Source organism: Papio anubis, chromosome 13 (assembly GCF_008728515.1).
Source record: "Papio anubis isolate 15944 chromosome 13, Panubis1.0, whole genome shotgun sequence".
NCBI lineage: Eukaryota > Metazoa > Chordata > Mammalia > Primates > Cercopithecidae > Papio > Papio anubis.
This window is the reverse complement of record NC_044988.1, coordinates 14,208,583-14,228,017: the sequence shown is the minus strand read 5'-3', so window position 1 is coordinate 14,228,017 and position 19,435 is coordinate 14,208,583. Positions and strand designations below refer to the sequence as shown.

Sequence of the window (19,435 nt, the reverse complement as noted above, 5' to 3'; positions counted from 1 at the left end):
GAGGAAGGGAACCATGGGATTTACAGTCCTCTCACTCCAAGGTATGAGAAGTAGCTTTCAGAAACACATTCTCTACCTCAGTGCAGATGAAAGGGCTGTTTCCCGTCACAGTATCAACTGTAGTGCTTGAAACGGGAAAATACCCAAGGGTTTTAACACCTCTGCCAAAATCTGCTATCCAGAATGAGGCTGTTCCCAGGGAAGGGGGCGAAACACAACACACACACCCGCTTTGGAATTCTCAGAGACCAAACACAACTGAGAAGAGGATCAAAGGAACTATTTCACAGCACAGAGCATCCCACAGGGAGGGCGGTGGGCCACAGGGGAAACCCCAGGAGAATGACGGGTTTCTCCATCAGTGACAAGCTAAGTGTTGTGATAGGCAGATGATCGTCACTGATGACCGCTAATGACCATCAGAAGCTCCTGTGTTATTCCAGATCTATTGGAAGATTGACATAGTCCTCTCTCTCTCTCTCTCTCTCTCTTTCCGCCCGCCCCACCTTCTCTCTCATAAACATGTCGTTAATGTTCATGCTATAAACAGCTGGATCATCTGAGTCCCTCCAGTTGCCTCTCAGCTGATCCAGGGGAACAGAACACCTGAGCCATTTTCACTTGGGTGTTGGGCCCATCCGTGGCCATGTGGTGCCTCAGGCCCTGGAGGCCTCCTTCCCTCAAACCGCTTTCCTTACTAGGTGGAAACATTCAGAACCTAACCCATGTCAACACATTAGCTATTTCCCCCGGGGTTTGTTCAACTGGAAAACTAACAGTAGTCACTTCTAATGGGCCTGTGCTATCCCTGGCCTGGTGCAGAGTGGTCTCTGAAATCACATGGCCAGGAAAGGAGGATGACTATCCCATTTAATAGATGAAGAAACTGAACCCCGAAAAGCTTAGGTAACTAGGTAACTTATCCATGGTGAACCATCCAGGAAATGGGAAGAAAGATTCAAATGGTGGTATGACAGTTTATGGGACTTGTGCTCTCCTCACCATGCCCATCGCTAGAAGAGCTGAGGAATTAGACATAATAGATGTGTATGTACATATACACATACACACACGAATAAATAGGATGGATGGATGGATAGATAGATAGATAGATAGATAGACAGACAGATGTACATGAAAATGCTTCCAAGGATGACCCCTTTGTTTAACACCCATATTCCTGGATGCAGATTCCCCCCTCAATGTGTCCATTAGGCCTCTCATCTAGCATTTGGAACTGAGAACATATAATACCCACATCCCTTCAGAGTTTCTTATAAACCCACCCATTCCACATTCCAGCCCCTTTGAAAGAGAGCTTCTGACTCTGACTCATGGGATCTTGAGGGACTCTGTTTTTGCAGAGGCTCCTGTGAACATCTCAGCCCAGCCTTCCACCCGGACTCCACTGGCTCGGAACGGAAGGTGAGTAGGGGTTCCGTTGCTATGTACCCAGTCCTACATGGTCTCCAGCCACAGACAGGCAGGATGGCCACGGGTGGGAGAAAACGGAGGCTTGAAACAGCCAGAGCTCCACAGTGCAATGGTAGTATGGGTGATCTGTGGCCAGACTTACCTTGAACAATACAGGCACCCAGGTAGGCAGCATCGGAAAAGGAGCACAGCAGGCGGCCATGAAAAATATCCCTTTTAATCTGAAGGTACAAAAGGTACCTGCAATACAAAAGGAGAAACGGTCACCCTAACTTTTGGCTGAAGTCTGGAAGAAGTAGGATTGTTCATGCTTAGCTCCAGTGGTGATCAGACCTTTTCCCAGCTCTAGGGACTGGCTTAGACAAGCCCAACCCTTTGTAGAACAAGCAGAGGAAAGCTGAGAGGGGCTCTCTGAATTCAGAAAAGCAGAAGTGTCTGCTGAGCAGATCTTATCAGCTTCCAAAGCTGAGCAGGCTCTGCCTTTTCAAAGAGGCATGAGAAGAAATGAGGAAAGCCACAGGACCCAGTGGCCAGAGCTCCTGGCAGAAACTCCCACACGGGGATAGCCATGACCATTGTCATCACTACCTGCATCTCAGGCACATGCTGCCCTAGCTCTGTTTCAAATGGAGAGCCGGGAAACAGACTCAATCAGTACATAAGGCCAGCCTCACCATTTCTTAGGGGGAGAGAGACACATTAATCAACCTCAGACAGTCGCAGTTATTATGAGGCCAGAAAGGCAACTAACTGATTCACAACTAGAGCTGCCATCTGTGTAGTCTCCGCCCTCCAGGGACGGCACACTCAGATGCCTACTGAGACCAGGCACATGGTGGCCTATGACAAGAGCAAGTCACCTGTGCTGGTGCAAGAAGTGCTGGAAGCAGGATGGGACACAGCGGCTCCCTAGAAAGGGGGCAGCCACCACACAGCTCCAGCCTAGTGCTGCCACTAGAAAAGCAGACTAAATGTGTCCAGTTTTTCCAGAAAAATAGCAGGGTGGGAGGCAGGCAGCAGAGCAGGGTGCCAGGTTGCAACCCCTGGCTCAGGCTCATTTTGTCCCCGTCCTTTCTGTTACTCCACACTGATCAAGCTCTCTTCCAATTTCCTCATCTTCTCAAGGTTCTTTCATTCCATGCTCAGGCCCGGGATCTGTTGTTTCTGAGCAGAGTAACTTTACAGATGTGTGCAGATTCTTTCCGTGCTTACTTTAGAGTTTAACTCTCAGAAACCAATGTTTTTTCTCTTTCTCGTCTTCTTGGGGGTTTGCAGGGTGCATCTCTCAATCAGTCCCAGGTATCACCTTGTGAGGTTAATTTTGTGTCAACTGGATTGAGCCATGGGATACCCAGATATCTGGTTCAACAGTTTTTCTGGGCAAGGGTGTTTCTGGAAGTGATTAGCATTTGACTTGGTGGACTGAGTAAAGCAGATGACCCTCCCCAGTGTGAGTGGACCTCATGCAATCCACTGAGGGACTGAATAGCACACAAAGGCAGAGGAAGCTGAATTCACTCTGCCTGATGCTTGAGCTGGGACATCAATCTTCTATCCTCAGTGCTCCTGGTTCTCAGACCTTCGACTTGGATTGGAATCTACAACATTGACTCTCTGGCTCTCAGGCCTTTGAACTACACCACTGGCTTTCCTGGGTCTCCAAGGTACAGAGAGCAGGTCATGGGATACCTTGGCCTCCACAGTCACATGGGCCAATTCCTTATAATAATTCTCATTATGTATGAAAGGGTGTGTGTGCATGTGTGCATATGTGTGTGTGTGTGTGTTTGTTTGTGTGTGTGTGTAGCCTATTGGTTCTATTTCTCTGGAGAACCTCAACTAATAAACATCTCTAGTGCCCAAGTAATTTAATCTTTACTCAGCCATAGGAGGAGCGACATGCGTAATCCCCATTTTAAAGGCAAAGAAGTAGAGAATCAGAAAGGGTGATTAGTGTGCTAAGGTCACAGGGACACTGTCAACCCTAGAGCACTGGAGCTCACTGTTTCTGGGCCATTGCTTCACTGAAAGCACACTGGAGCCATTGAAGGAATCAGTGGCTCACTGATGTTTTCCTTCACCATATCTTTGTCTAACATCTGCTTTATGCCATGCACTGTGCTGTGTGGGCACTGGGGGCATGGTGGAGGCTCAAATGACAATCTCTGTCCCCAGTTAAATTTTGTGCAGAGGATAAAGGCAGTCCCTAATAAGTTTTTAATTTGGAGCTTGGTACGTATTCTGTCAAAGGAACCATATTACACTCATTGGGTAAGGACTCAGACTAGCTGCTTAATCTAGTGCCTCTCACACTTTAATGTACACATGAATTACTTGAAGAGTTTGTTAAAATTGATTCTGATTCAAAAGGTCTGGGATGGGCTTGAGATTCTATATTTCTAATAAGCTCCAGGGGGGCCAGGTGCGGTGGTTCCCACCTGTAATCCCAGCACTTTGGGAGGCCGAGTTGGGTGGATCACGAGGTCCAGAGATGGAGTCCATCCTGGCTAACACGGTGAAAACCCGTCTCTACTAAAAACACAAAAATTAGCTGGGCATGGTAGTGGGCGCCTGTAATCCCAGCTACTCGGGAGGCTGAGGCAGGAGAATCGCTTGAACCCAGAAGGCAGAAGTTACAGTGAGCTGAGATCGCGCCGCTGCACTCCAGCCTGGGTGACAGAGCAAGACTCCATCTCAAAAAATAAATAAAAATAAATACATAAATAAATAAGTTCCAGGGGATGCTGTGGTGCAGCTCCATCAGCCACACTTTGAGTAATAAGGTTCTAAACCAGTGGGCCTCTGGATCCTACCCCAGACCCAGTGAAATCAGAATCTAGGCCCTCACCAAAACTTGTACATGAGTGTTCATAATAACATTATTCATTATAGCTGGAAAGTGAAAACAGGGCAGGGCTCAGTGGCTCATGCCTGTACTCTCAGCACTTTGGGAGGCTGAGGTGGGTGGATAGCCTGAGGTCAGGAATTTGAGACCAGCCTGGCTAAGATGACAAAGCCTGGTCTCTACTAAAAATACAAAAATTAGCCGGATGTGGTGGCTCGTGCCTGTAGTCCCAGCTACTTGGGAGGCTGAGGCAGGAGAATTGCTTGAACCCAGGAAGCCGAGGCTGCAGTGAGCCAAGATCACGCCACTGCACTCCAGCCTGGGCGACACAGAAAGATTCCATCTCAAAAAAAAAAAAAAAAAAAAGGGAAAACAAGCCAAATGTCCCCCAGCTGATGAATAAATAAAAGAAATGTGGTATATCCATACACCGGAATATCATCCAACCATAAAAAAAAAAGAAATGCTGAAGATGCTACAACAGGGATAAACTTTGAAAGCATTATGCTAAGTGAAAAGACGCCAGACCCAAAAGGCTACACATTGCATGCTTTGATTTATATGAAACAACCAGAATGGACAAATATATAGAGACAGAAAACAGATGACTGGTTGCCAGGAGCTTGGGAGAAGAGAGAATACTGGATGACTGCTTGGGTACAAAGTTTCTTACTGGGGTGATGAAAATGTTTTGGAATCAGATCATGGTGTTAGTGGTACAAATCTGTGCACATACTAAACTGTACACTTCAATAGCTACCAAAATAAACTATTTTGAAAATCCAAATTGTCTTAGAGTGGTGGTTCTCAAAATTTGGCATGCTTCAGAATTACCTGGAGGGCTTATGAAAATAGGTTGCTGAACCCAACTGCCGGGGCTTTCTGATTCAGTAGGTCTTGGAGAGACACCAAGAACCTGCATTTATAACAAGCTCCCAGGTAATGCTGATGCTGCTGGCTCAGGGACCTCACTTTGAGGACCGGCCCTAGACTATTGAGAATAGCAAAGTCACACAAATGCTTTAAATGATTAAATCTTAGCCCTTTTTAAGGACTGTAAACTACCAGGCCAAATACCATGAAGTTTCTTTTCTGTGTATTGAATGTGTGCATCAAACATAAAAGCATTTCTTTCTACTTTTTGATGAGTTTGGCAGTGAAAAATAGTTTCAAATAACTATTTATTGATAAATGAGAGGCTTGGGTTCTAATCCCATAACTGAGAAATCAATTTGGCAAGAGCTTCCTGAGAAAAGAAAAGCAGCTTTCACATCAGAGTTTGGGGCTGCGCCCGTATCAGTGATCTCAGGAGATAATCGAGAATTACTGTGGATTCAACATAATCCACTGAGCCTTGTAAATGGTTTCGCATTAAGGATGCTCATTTTTTTTATATAATAGCTACCAAAAAATAATGCATCTCCCTTTAGTGTCATTCCTGCACAAAAAGATTAAGCAACAAAAACACATGAGGGTCTGAGTCATAAATTACTGTGCTGCCATTAATAAAACAGCATCTCTACATGGATTAGAAGATGGTTCTTCTAAAAAAAATTAAAATCAACATCCTTTTGGTAACATTCAATGTATAGAGCATTTACAAAAGCCCCAGAAATCTAAAGGATTGTAAGATGATGGCTTAAATGGGGAGATAAAGGGTAAAAAATGATTTCAAATATCATCTTTTGTGGTTATTTTTATTATTTTGCATTTTTAAATTTGTCTTTTTCTTAACATTTCTTTACTTTTAAGCATGGTCATGAACATGATCTTAACTTCTCACATATTAAATTCTTCTCAAACTTTAGATTAATCTTATAATAAAATAACAATTTATCATACAAGAAAAACTAAATGCCTTCAAGATAGGAATTCAAACCATAAGTACCTGGGGCAGTCCACAGTTTCTCAATTCATTTAGAATCCTAAGGACTGTGTTGACTAAGAAAAGTCCATTTCTACTTGTGTAAGGGCAGTGGAACATCTTAGTTACCTTTGGAAACCAAAAGGGTCACGATATTCTACTATTCATACCTGAGCTATTTAGTCAAAGGTAGGAAAATGTTAGCAAATACGATTGAGAGGGGCGAAACCAGGGTTATTAACTGAAACGCTGTGCTCTTTTACTTTCAAATGGGACTTTTCTCAACAACAAAATGTCCATCCTTAATTTATGTTGTGACACATACTCAATTTTTATCCTCCAGACAAAATTACAAAGAGAACAAATGACAAAAGTGAGGCATTAGGATTTGATTTGATCCTCCTAATTACACTGTTAGCACCCTGAGGGCAGGACAAAGAGCTCTCTCTCTCTCCTTTCTCTCTCTCTGTGTTTGGCAGCTAATTCAGTCCCTGCCCCCTGGGTAGTAACAGCAAGTAAGAACAAATTTATCAAATAAATAATTAAAATTTTCAATCCAAAATCAGACTAAAGCTATATACTGTACCATTCCATTTACATGAAGTGTCCAGAATGGGCAAATCCATAGAGACTAAAAGTGGTTGCCAGGGGCTTGGACGGGGGCTGGGGTGGAGAATAGGGAGTGACTTCTATGGGGTACATGGTTTCTTCTGAGGGTGATGAGAACTTCTAGAACTAGATGGTGGGAAGGGTTGTCCAACACTGTGAATGTACTGAATGCCACTGCATTATACACTTCAAAATGCTGAGATCAATTTACATCATGTGAATTTTACCTCAATAAAAAGAAAAAACCAGGCCAGACTGCAAAATCCCAACCACTGCTTATAACGTCCATTATCTATTACTGTCGTTTCCACGCACACACCCCCTCTCTCCCCATCTCCCACCCCCAGCACAAACCTTACTAAATGACTGTGAGCAAATTAATAATAGAGAGCAGAACCATCTGCTCCCTCCCAAAGTCACCTCCATGCCACTAATGGTCAAGCTTACCAGAGACCCTGGATAATAACAAGGAAGCAAAATATCCAAGAACCCAAAACCTCCCCCCGCCAATGATCAGAGCCGATTACACTTGCTTTTCTATTGCATCTATCTGTACCTAAGCAGCTTGTTTTGAGAGATGATTATAGCAAGTGATTTTTGTGGTCACCAAGCCAGAGCCTCATCTAGAACTAAGGGCACAGCAACTCTTTCTCTCCCATCCTCCTGAAGTCCTGCTCACAACCTGTGCCCAGGTTATTCAAGGAAGCCAATCCCCCTTCCTCAAGGTACACTGAAGCTGTAGCCCCAGCAGAAGCAGGAGAGTTGGGCTGAGAAGAGTCTGAATGGAGGGACGCCTGCCGCCCAGTCGGTCATTCAGCAAGCAGAAGGCAGGATGACAGACAGTGCATTCTGCCAGGCGATCCTTTCCCTCCCAGAAAAGCTGAGATCCAAAAGATAGACTAGGGACTGCACCGGGTATGAATTTGCCCATGTCTCAAAGACAGATGCCTCCTATTTATTTTTAGCACCCCACTGTCAGATGTTTTCAGAGAACACCTCCCCCGTCACAGCCAGTGCTTTTTTTCTGCAGTTAATTACACTCTCAATGACAATTGTTTTTTAAAAAATCCCAAAACAATTCAGTGTAAGAGAAGCATTCCAAGCAAAAACGCTGAGTTCTGAGCCTGCAACACTGAAGCCATCAGCTGTAGACGGGAGGCCGTGGAGCCTGCAAGACCAGAGAGGTCCTGGCTGGTTAAAGGCGCACGTGAAACATACAAACAAACAAAAAATACCTTGTGAGCTCTTCTTTAATCTTCAAGGGTTCATGTGGGTAGAATTTCACTCTAAAGCACATGGTGTATGGTGGATGAGCTGAAACATCATAAAGAAAAGGCATGAGAAAAGCAGCAAAAGACCATGGCCTCAAACACACACGGGAAAGGCAGCCGTGCAGCCTGACAGGCTAGCCTGGGGAGTGGGGCCGGGAGGGGGTGATTGTTCTGGAAGAAGCAGATATGATGCCCAAGAAAACAAAGCGACAGCAACAACAAAACTCAAAGAAAATGCTTGACAGGACTCCCAGAGCAAATGTAGAACACCAGCAACCTAGTCAGTGAGCTCATTTTTCCACATCACAGCTCGCCTTCATTCCTTCGTTCCCTCCAGCACACAGCTCCAGAGAACACTTCTCTTCTGATTCTTCCCACCCTTGTGACAAATAAATTGCCCATAAGCACCATTCAAGTTGCTGGGCTCACAAAATATTTTTTTAGCCTGTGAGGTGGAAAAAAAAAAAATGTCACTGCATTTGACTAGCTTTCCCAAAATGATAGTGCCTCTGAATTAAAATTAAGATTTAAAAGATGGAGTCAGCCATGCACGGATCCTACTTTGCAGATTTTTAGTATTATCTATCTATCTGTAAAGGCAGTCACCTGTATGAAAATAAACACTGTTGGTCGGGCATGGCGGCTCACACCTGTAATCCCAGCACTTTGGGAGGCCGAGATGGGCAGATCACCTGAGGTCAGGAGTTCAAGACCAGCCTGATCAACATGGAGAAACTCCGTCTCTACTAAAAATACCAAAAAAAATCAGTCAGGCGTGGTGGCACATGCCTATAATCCCAGTTACTCAGGAGGCTGAGGCAGGAGAATCGCTTGAACCCAGGAGGTAGAGGTTGCAGTGAGCCGAGATTGCACCATTGCACTCCAGCCTGGGCAGCAAGAGTGAAACTCCATCTCAAAAAAGAAAACAAAAGAAAAAAGAAAGAAAAGAAATGAAAAAAAAAAAAAAGAAAGAAAAGAAAAGGAAAAAAAGAAAAAGAAAACACTTTTATAACTTTCTGGTTTCCCTGAAGGGAAAATCCTATGCAGGCTGCAATTCTGGTTGAGGTTCATGATTCTGGAGTGTTCTGATTTGCATCAAATATCCAGAACTCATCCAGCTAATGGGGATTCTACAGGACTTCCAAGACCTTCAATTATAAGATCACTACTGATTTGCAATATTACTCTGATAAATGCATATGAATGTAGTGAGATGCATTCAGATTTCAGTTAACATATAAAATGAACATCTTAAAATCAAGGAAATAAGATAGTTAGCATTACTATTTCCAGGGGTCGGACATACCACTTATTTGCTTCTGTATCAGTAAAGCTACCTGGGATCAGCTCTCAGTCTACAACCAAATGTGAATATGAAACAATATCCTGTTTTACCCAAATTCCTCTTTCAAGATACACAAGGGTTAAACTGCCATCCAACTCTATACTGTCTGGACTACTCCAGATGTAGACAAATCCTTTACACAGAAAGAACCACGGGGTTCTTGAATATGAATGTGTAATAAGAATAATTTAATATGAAAAACAATTATTAAAAATGATTTGATAGCATCTAAATTACAAAAAGCAGAGCATCATCTTGCTGATGATCTCAGCAGAGAAAAACTGATCACACACACACACGTTAGAACTGTTTTCATTCAACGCCCTACTTCCCTATCAACAACTAGCACAATTCTTAACTGAGATGAGTGCTCCTAACCTGATCCTATGTTCCCTAGATTTAAGCAAAGAACCTTTTTTTCCTGAAGCACTAGGAGAAAACAGATACCTTCTACATAGCAAAGAAAAAGCTTAGAAAAATACATCATTCATCTTTAACGATATCTAGAAATTCAGTTGTAATACAAAATAATTTATCTTTAAACATTTCCCAGCTTTGTTTTAAGTTTGTTTAAAGTACTATATTTAATAGAGATAGAGATAGGTAGATAGATGATAGATAGATAGATAGATCGATAGATAGATAGATAGATAGATAGATAGATAGATAGATAGACCGACAGACAAGCCATCCTACTTCATTCTTCACTTTGTTTCTAATCCTGCCCCATCTGTCTCAGGTTCCTACCCAACTTCATCCCACCCCAAACTCTCCAACCCATGTTAACAACTTTCATCTATATTCTTCCCCTCCTTTTGCCATCCTCACACAAATATATGCCAACTGATTATATTATATATGTGGAGAGATTTTTAATTTATTCTAACAAAATAAGATCATACTGTACATGTTTCTCTCACTTTTCTCACTTAACGCTGTATCCTGCCCATCCCTCCAGGATAGTAAGTAGAGATCTAACTTAACATCTATAGTAACTACAGAATAGTTCATATTATGAATACACACCAGAATGTACTCAATTATTCCCTTTTAATTGTCATTTGGGTTGTTTTTACACTTTTGCAATTTAAACTATTCTACATCAAACCATATCCATCCTTGTGCATAGACCACTATGTGCTTGTATTTTTATTTCTATAATATAGACTCTCAAAAGTTGAATTGTTGGATCAATAGGTATGGGAAAATGTTTTAAAGAGAGCAGAAAAATAAAGTCACCTGACTAGCAGCAATTTATAAAAAGGAAGACCACAGAAAATGGCCCCAAACGAGAGCTGTCCTTTCTCTTCTACCTGGGTAGCATTAATTTCTTAGTGTCCTAAGTTGGCTTCAATAAGCATCGGAGATCCTCAGATACAAATAGTGACTCACACTTGTTCCAAAGGATCAGGTAGTGAAGCCCAGAACTGCTCCCCGGTGCTCTCCTTGACTATGTCTGAGTGCCTTCCCAACCAGTTCTCCTCACTCCAAGCTCTGAGGCTCCAGGAAGGTCTAGTGCTTCTCCCACATACACGAAGAATCCTTCCATCATCTGAAGATGGCACTTGTGGTCCTTCTGAGTCTTCTCTAAAATAAACATCCTGGTCCTCTTCATCTGAAGCAGTTCTGAGTGGCCTTCCCCAGCCGGCCCCTCCACCCTGAGTAGATTCTTGTCTGCTCTATGCTTCCTCAAGCTGGGGACCCTAGGCTTGCCAGCCTCATTCTGGACATAATTGTTGTCTCTTTTTAATGCTCTCCTCTTAGTGTTGATTCACCCTGAGTTTACAATAGGCCCACAGTCTTAATTCTTTTCATATTTGCTGTTGCTAAGTCACACAAACAAGCCACTACATTCCTGACATCTCCCTCCATTTACTGGGATATGATCACAGGAGAAATCAATACAAGGTGCTCGAGATATGCTCATTATTGAACCCCTTGTCACAGAAGAGATGAGAGCTGGCGGCAGGAAAAAACAAGAGGAGGCACTTTTCAAGTTTAACATTTTCTATTTTTTTCTACCATTATATATGCCCTATTGTGTTTTTCTCTCATATCTAGCCAACATCATTGACCCCATGTCACCAATAAAAGAAGAGTTTCCCTATAAGTTGGAAGGACCCCTCAGTTCTGTCACAGTGATCCAGGAGTAGCCCCAGGGACCTGAACTGATTAGGTCAATCTCTGCACCCAGGCCTGATGAGGCCACTGTGTTGGGGTTGGTGGCGGCGGGGCAGCACTTTTTCCTTAAGAAACTTACTTAAGATTCTACCAATAGATGCAAAAATTATATTATTATTTTATAAAGTAGTACTGCTAAAGAATGTTCCTTCACAGCGCTGGAACAGGCTAAAAAGATAAATAGTTTCCCCCAAAATGCTGATCTAGTTATGAATGACAAGATGCATGAGGGTATAGAATAATATGTCTTGTTCAGCTTTTTATCCCCAGAGCTGATTATTGATAAAAGGTTGATTCTCTGAGTGTGTGGATAAATGAATTGGTGAATGATAAACCCCAGGCTCTGAGGCAGATGTCTGGAGGAACACTGAGGCCCTGCCATCACATTCATCCCTTGGTCCCTCTGACAGAATCAAAATACAGATCTAGAAAAGTTTGTCATCTGGATCACTACAGCAATTCCTACGATTTACATTTTGAAAGCCTCTTTTCTCAGCTTCTGTTCTTCTCACTCAACATCTGGAATAAAATTCAGGAACTCTGGAGTTGGTTACAATAGCTACTTCTAGAGGGAGAATTGATTAATTCAATCAACAATTATCTATTGTTATAGGTAACAGACACAGTTTTAGATGTTGTAGAAACATTCATTGCACAAATGTTAGCAGCTGTCAACAGACAAAAATTCTTTCTTTTTTTTTTCTTGAGACAGAATTTGGCTCTTGTTGCCCAGTCTGAGAGTGCAATGGCTCGATCTCAGCTCACTACAACCTCTGACTCCTGGGTTCAAGCAATTCTCCTGCCTCAGCCTCCCGAATAGCTGAGAATACAGGCACCCACCACAATGCCCAGCTATTGTTTTGTAATTTTAGTAGACACAGGGTTTCACTGTGTTGGCCAGGCTGGTCTCGAACTCCTGACCTCAGGTGATACACCTGCCTTGGCCTCCCAAAGTGCTGGGATTACAGGCGTGAGCCACCATGCCTGGCCAAAAATTCTGTCTTATGGAATCAACCTAAGTGCCCATCAATGGTGGATTGAATAAAGAAAATGTGGTACGTATACACCATGGAATACTATGCAGCCATAAAAAAGAACAAAATCACATCCTTTGCAGCAACATGAATGTAGCTGGAAGCCATTATCCTAGGAAAATCAACACAGGAATGGAAAAACAAATGCCACATGTTCTCACTTAGAAGTGGGAGCTAAACATTGGGTACTCATGGACATAAAGATGGAAACAATAGACACTGGGGACTACTAGAAGAAGAAAGTAAAGGGGGCAAGTGTTGAAAAACTAACTATTGGGTACTACACTTAGTACCTGAGTAACAGGATCATTCATACCCCAAACCTCAGCATCATGAAAAATATCCAGCTAATAAACATGTAACCCCTGAATCTAAAATAAAAGTTAAAAAGAAATTCTGTCTTCATGGAGGACATACTCAATAGGGGTAAACAGTTATAAAAATAAAAATAAATATGTGAAATACCAGGACTTTAGAAGGTCATATGTGCTATGGAAAAGAATAAAGCCAAGAAGGTGTAACAGATGAGAGGAGACTGCCACCTCTGCTCCCTCTTCCCATATCCACTCCAATCAAACCCATGAAGTACGTGCAATTCTTTTTACTACCTTGCAAAAACATAAAACACTCAAAATCAAATCATTTAAAATTGTAAGTCATTGAACAAGGAGGTTGGGGGTCATCTTTAACCCCAAGTGTGGTGGCAATGGTTTGGGGTCAGAAGTCCAGCATTTGAGCACTGTGGTGCACCCACACCAGCTGTATGACTGCTGGAAAAGGAGCCTTCTCAGACGCAACATGGAAGCCCCCATTCACTCCCTGGGACATGTCCAAGGTCCTGAATCCCCTTGTACAGTGATGACTAATCCCTTCTCCAAGCTGCTAAGTGTCTATGCAATCCAACTTCCATGTGTTCTTATTCTTAAACTACAGGGAAAGGGGAATGACATAAAGAAAGATCCTTATCTGTGCCAAATATTTGGTGCAGAATCAGTAGAGAAAATGTCTGATGAAGGAGCTATCTGCGCAAACCCACAGCCTGCATTGGAGCCCTCTCCCAACAGTATCATCATGAACAGCCACTGTGCATCTTTACTAGACTGGGCAGCATGGCCACCCTGCGGGAGAAGACGTCCTGGCCCTGTCTAATGTGGTACTCAGGCTTCAGCACCCTTGACAGGGGTACACAGGGCAGTGAAAACTCCAAATCCCCCAGAGAATGAGCCCCTGAGTTTTGAAGAGGATGTCCAACAGTGATCTTGAGAAAGCCACCTAATTTCTCTTTCCTGCTCTGCAGAAGTCACAGTGCCAGGCATCATGTCTACCTTCCAGATGTGTTTGGGTGGATCCAAACGGCTCCTGGCACGTGCACACAGGGCATTATCTAAATGTGAGATTGTGTTTTGTTGAGATAAACACTCCTACAAGAAGAAGAGAAGGAAAGTGGGAGGTGGAAATAGGAGGGAGGGGATGGGGAAGACTGAATTGAACTCAACTCAACAGCTGAAAAGCATTAACTCAGCCATGTAAGTGCTAAAAACAGAGCATACCACCAGAGTAGCAGAGAAGGGGAAAAAATAGTGAAATCCACTTTTAAATGCCAAGAGCTTGTAATTGCACTGAGAACAGCAGGGCTCCTCTCCCACAGCCAACTGATACCTGCCAGACAAGGGCTGGGGAGCCAAGTGTTTCCTCGGGGCAGCTCAGTGGCCCCTTTTGTGTCAGCAGATCCCAGGGTAGCATCATTTTGCTGATTTCATAACACTGAGAACATGGAGAGAGGTACAGCTGTTTATAAAACACAGACAGAATTTCTCATCTCCACATTGAGCCATTGCCCAGAAATGGAGTTGAGGATAGGAAACAATTGAGCAGGATCTCGGGGAAAGGGAAAGGGGGACTTTCTTTCTATTTCTGACCAAAAACCTCAGTCAAATCTTTTGAAGATCAGATAGGATTTTTTGAGAGAGAAACATCACTTAGCAGCTTTTTTTTTTAAACCAAACATTTTCCTCCAGTCATCATAAAGAATCATGGGGAAATCAGAAGCATAATTTCAGAAATATACATACAAACTCACAATATTTCTCATATACATTCTGATTTACAGCTTGGAAAAATCTCCCCAATTTCTTTTTTAACATTTTTTTTTTTTAATTTCGATAGGTTTTTGGGAAACAGGTGGTGTTTGGTTACATGAATAAGTTCTTTAGTGATGATTTCTGAGATTCTGGTGCACCCATTACCCAAGCAGTATATACTGTACCCAATGTGTAGTCTGTTATCCCTCACCACCCCCCACCATTTGTCCTGAGTCCCCAAAGTCCATCACATCGTTTTTATGCCTTAGAGCTTAGCTCCCACATATGAGTGATAACATGCGATGTTTGGTTTTGCATTCCTGAATTACTCAATTAGAGTCTTCAATTCCTGCAAATGCCATTAATTCATTCCATTTTATGGCTGAGTAGTATTCCATGGTGTGTGTGTGTGTGTGTGTGTGTGTGTATGTGTATATATATGTGTGTGTGTGTATGTATGTGTGTGTGTGTATGTGTGCGCGCGTGTGTGTGTGTGTGTGTGTGTGTATATATATATATAACATTTTCTTTATCCACTCATTGACTGATGGGCATTTGGGCTGGTTCCATATTTTTGCAATTGCAAATTTTGCTGCTACAAACATGCGTGTGCAAGTATCTCTTTCATATAATGACTTCTTTTTCTCTGGGTACTGGATACCCAGTAGTGAAATTGTTGGATCAAATGGTAGATCTACTTTTAGTTCTTTAAGGAATCTCCACACTGTTTTCCATAGTGGCTGTACTAGTTTACAACCCCACCAACAGTGTAAAAGTGTTCCCTTTCCACCACACCCACACCAACATTGATTATTTTTTTATTTTTAATTATGGCCATTCTTGCAGTAGTAACGTGCCACATTGTGGTTTTGATTTGCATTTCTCTGATCATTGGCGATGTTGAGCATTTTCTCATATGTGTGTTGGCCATTTGTATATCTTCTTTTGAGAATTGTCTATTCATGTCCTTAGCCCACTCTTTGATGGGACTGTTTGTTTTTTTCTTGCTGATTTGTTTGAGTTCTTTGTAGATTCTAGATATTAGTCCTCTGTCAAATGTATAGATTGTGAAGATTTTCTCCCACGCTGCGGGTTGTCTGTTAACTCTACTGATTGCGGGTTGTCTGTTAACTCTACTGATTATTTATTTTCTCTGCAGAAGTTTTTCAGCTTAATTAAGTCCCATATATTGATGTTTGTTTTTGTTGCATTTGCTTTTGGGTTTTTGGTCATGAAGTCTTTGCCTAACCCAATGTCTAGAAGGGTTTATCCAATGTCATCTTCTAGAATCTTAATGGTTTCAGGTCTTAGATTTAAGTCTTTGATTCATCTTGAGTTGATTTTGTATAAGATGAGAGATGAGGATCCAGTTTCATTCTTCTATATGTGGCTTGCCAATTATCCCAGCTCCATTTGTTGAATAGGGTGTCCTTTCCCCATTTCAGGTTTTGTTTGCTTTGTTGATCAGTTGGCTGTAAGTATTTGGCTTTACTTCTTGGTTTTCTGTTCTGTTCCATTGGTCTATGTGCCTATTTTTATACCAGTACCATGCTGTTTGGTGACTATGATCTTACAGTATTTAGTTTGAAGTCGGGTAATGTGATCCCTCCAGATTTTTTCTTTTTGCATAGTCTTGCTTTGTCTATGTGGGCTCGTTTTCGGTTCCATATGGTTTTTAGAATTGTTTTCTCTAGTTCTGTGAAGAATGATGGTGGTATTTTGATGGGAATTACATTGAATTTGTAGATTGCCTTTAGCGGTATGGTCATTTTCACAATATTGACTCTATCCATCCATGAGCATGGGATGTGTTTCCGTTTGTGCTGTCTATGATTTCTTTCAGTAGTGTTTTGTAGTTTCCCTTGTAGAGGTCTTTCACCTCCTTGGTTAGGTATATTCTTAAGTATTTATTTTTTTATTTTTTTGCAGCTATTGTGAAAGGGATTGAGTTCTTGATTTTATTCTCAGCTTGGTCACTGTTGCCTATATTCCTGTTGTGCACATGCCACGTACAGTGATGCTAATGGTTTCAAATGTGCTGCATTCAGTAATGAAATGGTTCGAAAGCACAAACTACCTCTGCACATATGCAAAATGACGCTTGAGCACCTAAAGGGCAGAACATTGCTCACTCATTCTCCAACTGTGACTCTAGAAATATGTGTAAATAAGCCAGCCGCAGAGATTGCAGGCTACATTCACGACTGCTCTCTTCTACATGGAAATGATTATAATCATTAAACAACAACTGTTACTATCAGCTTCATCAGCAACAGTGATGATCCTTCCCCCACTCTTACTGAAATGATAATCACTGTGTTTCCCCAGCTTCCAAAGCAGAGACAGGTTTTTAGAATCATGTTTAATTCATCTTCCTCTTGTTACAGTTCCCTCCTGTGCTTTTATCACACACAGGCATGCCCACACACACACGTAGGCACTGACTAGAGTCACTCAGAGGACTCTCTTAGGGGAGATTGGAATGCTGAGTGGTTGCCTCACAAATCCTTGGTCTCTGAATTCTCTGTCTGCCTATGCCTGCTCAGGAGAAGCTTGAAAAGAGACTTTGGGGTCCAACACTTCTCACCTCAAGTTTGTCATTTGAACAAATTGCTGTGTCCAAACTTAAAACTCCCTGCCTCCATTTCCTCAGCTGTAAAATGGGAATAATAATGGAACCAACCACAGAGAGCAGGGCATCAAACTTTCTCTGTAAAGGGCTAAAGAATAAATATTTTCAACTTTGGAAGCCTCGAGTTTTCCGTCTCAATGACTCCACCCAGTTGTTGTAGTAGAGAAGCAGCCACCACCAATACATAAACAAATGTGTATAGCTGTGCTCCAATAAAACACTGAAGTTTGAATTTGTATGATTTTTGTATGCCCCAAAATCTTATATATCTTTTGATTTTTTTCAACTATTTAAAAATGTAAAACCTATTCCTAGACCAAAGGCCATATGAACATAGGTGGTGACAAGGTGTGGCCTGCAACCTGTTGTAGAGACAGCGATGAGGATAACGTGAGTTCATGACTGCAGAGCACTCTGCAGCCTGCTGAGACCTGTGGACTGAGTGCATAGGAGTTATTGTTACTCTAAAATGCGGGGAAGACATCAACATGGTTAAAGTCAAGTCCTTCAATGTTACCTTGCCTTTTACCTTGGCTGAAAGAGTGAGGGGGCACTGTCATCTCCCAGGCAGGAGTGAGGAAGAAGTGGGCATGAGACAGGTGTGTATATGAAGAGATATTTGGCAGCCTTGGCATCTAAAGGACAGCTTTGCTGCCTGAGCCAAGGGTACAGTGACCTAAACATTTTAGCCAAAAGGTTAGCAAGAACACATGAAACTGAAGGCAAGAGACCCAGGAACCTCTTTGCTGCTGATGTTGTACAACTAGCCAGACCCTTGGAGTCATGTTGGTAGGTGTAAATCAATATGTAGAAATAACAACTGTAACAGCAAAATTCAACTACTTATATAACTTGGTATTGAGATTTTATACTGTTAAGTTACATCCAAAAATCAGGCACTATAAAGGCTCTCTCACCAAAGGGAGACATGAACAAAGCCTTCCTACCCACTTCACCCACACTTGAACCACCTCTAGTACTCATATACAGAGCATGGAACCCCATGCCCATCATGGTTATCATTCAGATGCTCATGCTGCCAACATGTGTAGTTTTGAGTTATGTGGGCCTTTAAGAAAGAATGCGGGCATTCCTGAAAGAAGAAGGAAGCCCCTGGAAGTACTGCCCCAGAGATATGAGGACTTCCCCCAGGAGAGGCTCCCTATTCCTTCTGCTTCCCCTACTACCCCTGTCATACTACCCTCCTTCCCATGAGGAGTGCTAGGTACTCCCTGAAACCCCTGCACACACTACTACATCCAGTCAAAATGATGTCAGTGTTGCCACCAATCATCGCATAAGCATAAAGTTAAGAATTAGAAATCTATGGCTTGTCAAATGTGTACACCATTTAGAACTGCAGGCTATAAAATTAAGGCTTTTGTCATTACTATTGTTACTGTCCTCTCCTTCCATATTGGGAAACAAAGAATGAGCACAGCATGGAAACTATTTTTAGGCTCAAATTGCATTAACTTTCCAGGAGAAGGATCAAATATAAAAATTCTGATGAAACGGTTGAACTTGGGAGAATAACAGATACCTGGCCCAACCTAATGAGCTGTCTCTCGAATAAGGTAAAGAGGTGTCCAAAGCTGGAGACCCTCCATGGCTGAAACAAAAATCATAGCTGCTCTTCCTTGAAAGAAACTCTGGGGAGAAGAAAACTGGGAAGAACAAAGGCATCCAAAACCAAACCATAGTACTTGGGGACTTTGTACTTTTTATTTATTTAATGAGCTGTGTTCAGTTGTATGTTTTGCTTTTTTTTTTTTTTTTGTAAAGAAAATGGCATTTGAACGTCCACCTCTGCTCTAAAAAGAGCATCTTAATCGTAGTCAGAAAGCATTTATTGTGAATCCATAACATGCATCATCTTTTATACAAAGCCATGGAGCAGGTGAAGAAATGTTCCAAACCCAGTGCTGGAGATTATGATTAGACAAGTATGGGTACACAAATGAGGATGATGGGATAGGCTGCCCCTCCTTCTGCAGGCAGGGTTTCAGCCACAACAGGGATTGGAAGAAATGAATTGTGCAAAGCTTTACTGTCAAAAGCATGTGACCAAGGTCAGCAAAAAAGAACAACGTGCACAAAGGGGGCTGGAGGTAGTAAGCTAAAGAAAGAGGCTAAAGA

At 42.3% G+C, this 19,435-nt stretch overlaps 1 protein-coding gene across 3 annotated transcripts in view; it reads right to left on the bottom strand.

The window, feature by feature from the left end:
- The window catches only part of FRMD3 (FERM domain containing 3), a 282,336-nt gene that overhangs the window by 78,982 nt on the left and 183,919 nt on the right, over positions 1-19,435 (bottom strand). For all 3 annotated transcript variants that reach the window (XR_004177813.1, XM_003911851.4, XM_009189016.3), the window contains exons 4-5: positions 7,988-8,066; positions 1,577-1,674 (exon numbers count right to left, since the gene is read on the bottom strand). Coding sequence is in view for 2 of the 3 variants with exons in the window: in XM_003911851.4 (XP_003911900.2) it covers positions 1,577-1,674; positions 7,988-8,066 (177 nt within the window). In the remaining variant the exon portion in view is untranslated. The remainder of the gene's footprint in view (positions 1-1,576; positions 1,675-7,987; positions 8,067-19,435) is intronic.